Raw genomic sequence first — 6,547 nt, 5'->3', positions numbered from 1 at the left:
AGCTGTTTACATATTGTTGGATTATACAAGAAACAGGATATCATCTTACTTTATTTAGTTCTTCATCCTGGTTTCTGTTCCATCTTCCTCTGTGTTTCTCCTGTAATTTTAAAGGTTAGCATGTAGCCACAGTTGCTTTAGCGTACAAATGGTTGACTAATTTGTTGAGGAAACGAAAGGTNTCACCAGGGGTCGTAGTACTTTTTAAAATATTATTTCCCAGCATATCCTTATTTCTTGACATTTCCATAAGATTTAGTCATTGTGGTGTTAATTTTACTGGACTGCTAGCAAATATTTTCCTGTGCTTTTGAAGCAGTTCTGATCTTTTCAACATAATGACGCTAAAACAATGATCCAGTTTATCCTGGTTTAAGAGTAGCATCACGATGCAAAAGAAAAGTCACGAACTGGATTTCAAGAAGCAAATCAAAAACAGATCAAATCTCCTGGCTGGAAATAATTTATTCATGTTAAATCTGGTAACACATAAGCCTTCACTGGTACATAAAGGAAATCATAGTTACAAGTTGCTGAAATGTTTGTGAAAAGTTGGTGTAATATAATAAGATTTATGTTTTGCTGATTCTTCCTTTCAGATAGTGATGGACAACAAGGCTCACAGTGGAAAAGTGAAGATCTGGTTGGAAAACAAGGCGATGATGAGGGAATGTAAAGACCCAAGTGTCTCTGGCCATGGTAAGTCACCAAGCCTCTCATTTCTGACCATTTCATATGTGCTGTTGCTTCTTTGAAAGAGAATATTTACTGATTTCAGCTAGAAATAAACAACATTTTTGGCCGATTTTTGATTTTGTAAAGCTTTGACCTGCATACTTCAGTTTTGGCAGATTTCTCTTTAAGAACTTAAGACTATGAAAGAAAAGCATTCAAAATATTAATGTCCATGTTTTCTTTTGTGAGGAATCATTTCAAATTAGACACTGTGTAAGAGAACAGTCAATGTAAAACTGAGTTTTACTATTTCTTCAAAACATACAAAATAATTCTAGTGTTTGGATTTTAAACTTTGTCTTTTCAGTCTGTGTTAGCAATAAGTGCAGTTAGCATGGTTAGCATTACTAAAGCAGGAGTCTTCCTGCAACCATTATAATCCAAAGAGACATTTCTATCCAACTAAATCAACTTGTTTAGAGCCAAATGTGACATAATAAAAAAAAAAGACAACTTATGATTTCTGATGTAGGAAATTTGTTGTCATTTTGAAAAACTAAAATTAGACTTCAGTTTTTAGGTTTCAAATAGAAAAAAACAAAAGTTTTTAATGAGACCTTACATTTTCCACTATGGGATAATGTTATTTGTGGAAAATGGTATAAATATAAAGCAAATACTTTCTGACCTGATGAAAAGGAAAATAGATCAAAAATATATTATTGATATTTGTAATACCATTCTGTTGTGGAAATTCAACAAAAATGATTCAATAAAAATCAGCTAAAAACTGAATTTGTAATTATATTTAAAATCATTAGTTGGCAAAAAGCCATTTGCTGCTTTGAATCCTCTGGTTGTAGAACAAGCATCTTCACATTTTGGGTTTCTATAAGTTTGACACTTACAAATCCACAAAAGACAAAAAACAGCAACTTTTCTGCCTTTTCAGCCTTCCTGTTATCTATTGACGGGTCATACAGGCAGATATGCTTTCATGCTTTCTCACAGGCTGAATGAACAACAGATAAATTTACAGATTTCTCTTGTAACAAATTTCAAGAGCCATATGTTCTAATCCATGGAGTAATGTAATTAGTGCAACATTAAACATGTTTAATTGTTCATGCAGTGTGAATCCCTTTGCAGGGCTTTGCAAATGCAGTCCATTTATAAATGTTCAAAACCAAAACGATGTAAAAATTTTTCTTTCCTTTTAAACACAGCTGAGAGTTTCACGCGTGTGACGTTCGACGTGATCGTTTGTCTGATGTGCCTGCTGTCTCTGCTCCTATGTGGACGCTCCCTGCTGCGAGGCATCATCCTGCAGCAGGTAGGTGGAGAGTTTCGTTGTAACCAAAACAAAAACAGCAAGAGAACCTCATGAGAACTGCTTCATCAATGTCACATAAAACCAAAAGCACAAACAGAAAACCTGAATGGTGGTGTGTATGTGTGTGCTTGCATAAACGTAAAAGAGTCTGACAGGTTTTAATGTTTGACTTTCTCTACAGGAGTTTGTTAAGTACTTCAAGGATACTCTGGATCGTAAAGTGTGCTGGGCGGATCGGTTTGAGTTTATCAACGGCTGGTATATTCTTCTCATCATCAGCGACATCTTCACCATCACAGGCAGCATCATCAAAATCTGCATCGAATCAAAGGTCCTACAGCTTTACACTCTTATAGATTATTATTTTTATAAACTGTGGAGGACTTATTGCTTTAGACCAACGTTTAAAACAGAAAACTGCTTAGTTCATTACTTTTAATGAAAGTGGAGCACTATTTACATTAGGTCAAGATTTAGCTACTTTTATAAACTGTGGAATATTATTTTATTACCTGGCTTAGACTAACATTTTCATACTTTTAATATTGGAGCAAGACCTAGGAGGAGAAACGCCTCTTAGTTTACAAATTTAGAACAAACTTAGAAAATACCGTCTACTTAACAACCCAGAACAAGAACCAAACCTGGAAAACCAACATTTAGTTTTATCAGAACAAGAATCCAAAGAAACTTCTACTGGTTTATAAATTATGGACTATTATTCTGATCAAACAAGGGGAACATTATGTAGTTTTTGGTTTTGTTTGCATTTCCTCCTAATTCATGCAAAGCACTTCGGACTGCCTTGTTGCTGAAAATGTGCTGTATAAATAAAATTACCTGGTCTTACATCAGCGTTATTTTTATTGTGTTGCTCTAGGATTACGTGAGGTGTTAGTTTTCTTCAACACAGCATTTTGATCTATAAGTTCAGGCGCTTCTTATGTTAAAAATGTGTCGTCCATCTTGCTTTTTTTTTCCCCTGACAGACTACGTCGTCCTATGACATCTGTGCCATCCTGCTGGGGACCTCCACCCTTTTGGTGTGGGTGGGAGTCATTCGCTACCTCACGTTTTTCCAAAAGTACAACGTAAGTCACGGATCCTCTGGCTGTTCTGTAGGCGAGCGTTCCTTTAAGCTTTTAGTTTGCCTGATCTTTGCTCTCTTTTCTCAGATCCTCATCATCACACTTCGAGTTGCGTTCCCCAATGTGATTCGCTTCTGCTGCTGCGTAGCCGTCATCTATCTGGGTTACTGCTTCTGTGGCTGGATCGTGCTCGGACCGTACCACGTCAAGGTGAATAAAACAAACATTTTGACTTGATTGTGTTAACTATAAACATTATGATTTAAAAAAAAATACTTATTACACCTTTTTTAGGTAGCTGTACGGCTGTAATTTCGTTTTCATCTGAGCTTAGCACATTGTTCGACTTTTAATTTCCCCCCTCGACTCAGCTTTCATCAAACTACGTTCATGTAAACAATCTTCATCTCTGTTTTTCACCCCCCCACAGTTTCGCTCTCTGTCGATGGTGTCGGAGTGCCTGTTCTCCCTCATTAATGGGGACGACATGTTTGTGACGTTCTCGGAGATGCAGGAGAGCAGCATTCTGGTTTGGGCGTTCAGCCAGATCTACCTCTACACCTTCATCTCCCTGTTCATCTACATGGTCCTGTCTCTGTTCATCGCTCTCATCACTGGAGCCTACGAGACCATTAAGGTGAGACACTTATCCAATCAGAACAAGAAGGGAAACCAAAATCAGTGTACTGATAATGTAAGAAATTACTCTTTCTGAAAACTGTAGCAGACGCAGTGAATTTCTGCATAATGTTAATCTGGTTAGAAATGAAACCAGAATTTTACTGCACTGAATAAAAAAAAACACATAAACCTTTTTTTCCTCATTGTTTGAGGTTAAATCAGACCAAACGTCTCTTGTTTTAGGTCCATTAGGATTACCAAAATTATTTCTATTTGCTAAATAGAAATAATTTTGGCACAATAATGAAAGATGTCTTGTGTATTTAATGTATTAAACCCTCAAATTAATTTAAATGTGTCAGTTAAGTTTCCAAAGAAAGACATCATCATCTGAGCTTGGTTAGCTGCTCAACCTCAGCTAAACAAGATTGGTGGGATCAACAAACTAACTTAATCTTTGGTTACCTAGCAACTCACTCACTCTTTGGTTACCTAGCAACAACCTGTTGATTAAATGGCAGTTTCTGGTTTCTTCACTGTGCCTCATAGCTGTTTAAACATAAAAAAAAAACAACGGTAATGAGATAATCTGTAGGTAGATGTATGATCTTGAAGACATTACTGTGTAAATCTCTGACATATTTCTACTCATTATTGTGGCATTTAGCAAATACAAATAATTTAAGTAATTTTTATAATAAAACGAGGAAAAAAGGTGTTGGTTTTTCTTTATTTGGTGTACATAAACTTCTGGTCTCAACTGTACGTCTGATTTATCTCTCAGAGATAAATGTAGCACATCAGTAGTACACAGCAGAGTACGGAGCGACTGGGAAGAGTGAAATCTATACATAACAGAAGCGTGTTGTCATTGATTTCCCCAGCACCAAACCCAGGAACCGATCCACATCACAGACCTGCACGCCTTCATAGCCGAGTGTACAGATGCACCAACGTCTGGCAAGTTCAGGGGAGTGGAGACGTCTCCCTGCTCCTTCTTCTGCTGCTGTGACAGGTGAGCGCATCACTCATACACCCCATTAAATACTAAAATAAGAAGCGTATTTTAAGATGCACCAAACAAAATCATGCATGTGGAGTTTACGTACATGAATCGGGATTAAAATAACTTTCTGAGTCTTAAATAACATTTTGTTGTTTAATTTAAGGTCTGAAACCTCTTTTATGCTTTGACTCCTCAGAACAACAACATATGAAGACGTCCTGCTGGTGAACTGAGGATGACCTTATTAAGCTGAGTGCTCACCAGCCCCCCCTGCTGTCCAGCCGTGTGTATTGCACACATGTGGGCCAAACAGTCGGTACTGAAGAAGGAGTCTGGATCTACTGAAGGATCTACTCTCTTCCTGCTGGCACTTTGTGTTTGTTGAGAACTGAAGGACTGAACCTTTCTAAATGAGCATTACAGTGTAGCATCGCTGACGACTACTGCACAAACATTTCTGTTAGTTTTTATTGTTTTTAGAACAAAAGTCAGTATTTTTTTCTCTGTGTTTGTGATTCTGCATTGCTGATTCAATTCTGAATCAATTCTGATTCTGCATTGCTGATGCAGAAGCAGCACAAACTGCTGGTGCAGAAATGTTACGGAAACTGTTTTTTTATGTTCCTTTACTTGATTTTTTTTAAATATATATATTTTAGAAAATGTCAGATTGAAGACAATAACAGGTCCAGTTTTATTTTGTAAAATTCATGAGATGTATAACTAAAATGAAGACAACAAAGCTTCTGTGTAGAAGCTTTATTTCTTATGAATTATGATCAGAATGATGCAGATTCAGTATAATTTTCCTACAGCATTTCCTGTTGCAGGACAGTGTGTGTACCATGTGTTGCAGACACACTCACTCCACAGTCAGACTGTGTTGCAGTTGGTTTGTCCTCCAAAGCACTCCAAAGTGTGCACTTTTCTTTTAAATGATGCCAAAACACTATGGAGACTGTGATACTCCATTTATATGCAAGTTAAAATGTTTGCAAATCCCCTCCACCCTCATCGCTGTAGAGAGAGAGACAACACTGATGGCCATTAAGAAATCGGATCTGACTTGAGTAGCCGGACTCTGGTTAGGAAACAATGATGAAAAACGATGGCTAATAATGGCTTCTCATTGTGACTCAGTTCTTTCCCGTTAACATAAAGCTGTCTTGTCTAAAACAGTTGCTCTGTTGGAGTCCTGAACTAACAAGATTTCTTTTTTTCTTGTACGCACAAAAGTTTGAAGAGTCTCAGGATGAAGACTCCTGGTCCAAAAAAAGGACTGAAGTGTTTCCTCTCGTGTTCAACATATCAGCTGAATCATTTTTTAAGTTAATTGTGCTGTACTATAATAGATTTTAAAAGTGCCTGTTTTATCAGTGACTTTAAATTAAGGCTCCATTACTGTCTTATTGCTAAGAAGTGTTTCTGCTTGACTTCAGTGTTTTATGTTGAGTTTTGGTGTTGATGTGCCTGTACTGTACCTCAGATAAACACTGTGTGAATTGATGTTCAGTCATCTGCTTTGTGTCATTTACAGTATCTATTGATCACCGTTCAGTTCCTCAATTATGAATTAAACTTTCTGGGTCACCTGTGATTTCTGCTGTTTTGTCGTCTGAATGTTGCTGTAGTTCTCCTGTGTTGCCACTAGGGGGAGCCAGAAGTTCATGCAACGCTGTTCTGGGATCAGATTTCTGCTTGCATAAATTAGTGTTTAGTTTTTTTTTTGTTTTTGTTTTTTTTAGTATTTTATGCAAAAACTATTCACATTTTATTGACTTTTTCAAATAAAAGTTGCATAGCTGCAGGATAAAAATTGACATA

The 6,547-nt window shown here is 36.8% G+C and overlaps 1 protein-coding gene across 1 annotated transcript; it reads left to right on the top strand.

Annotated features, from left to right (window-relative positions):
• The first annotated feature begins 252 nt into the window (after window positions 1-252).
• Window positions 253-6,320, top strand: LOC103150122 (mucolipin-1-like). Its single transcript, XM_016680437.1, has 8 exons — window positions 253-699; window positions 1,902-2,008; window positions 2,190-2,339; window positions 2,998-3,099; window positions 3,184-3,306; window positions 3,527-3,733; window positions 4,602-4,732; window positions 4,920-6,320. Exons 1-8 carry the CDS (start codon window positions 606-608, stop codon window positions 4,954-4,956), a joined length of 951 nt encoding a protein of 316 aa, XP_016535923.1. The 5' UTR covers window positions 253-605; the 3' UTR covers window positions 4,957-6,320.
• The last annotated feature ends 227 nt before the right edge of the window (window positions 6,321-6,547 follow it).

The sequence above is a fragment of the Poecilia formosa genome, unplaced genomic scaffold, assembly GCF_000485575.1.
Source record: "Poecilia formosa unplaced genomic scaffold, Poecilia_formosa-5.1.2 Scaffold242, whole genome shotgun sequence".
Lineage (NCBI taxonomy): Eukaryota > Metazoa > Chordata > Actinopteri > Cyprinodontiformes > Poeciliidae > Poecilia > Poecilia formosa.
Note: the sequence above shows the minus strand (reverse complement) of the source record. Positions and strands in the feature narration are given on the sequence as shown.

Bases quoted from the DNA above. Each gene is read 5' to 3' on its own strand.
- LOC103150122 (XM_016680437.1), top strand. From the start codon at position 606: ATGGACAACAAGGCTCACAGTGGAAAAGTGAAGATCTGGTTGGAAAAC. The intron at 2,009-2,189 runs GTAGGTGGAGAG...CTTTCTCTACAG, and splicing joins GAGGCATCATCCTGCAGCAG to GAGTTTGTTAAGTACTTCAA. The intron at 2,340-2,997 runs GTCCTACAGCTT...TTCCCCTGACAG, and splicing joins AAATCTGCATCGAATCAAAG to ACTACGTCGTCCTATGACAT.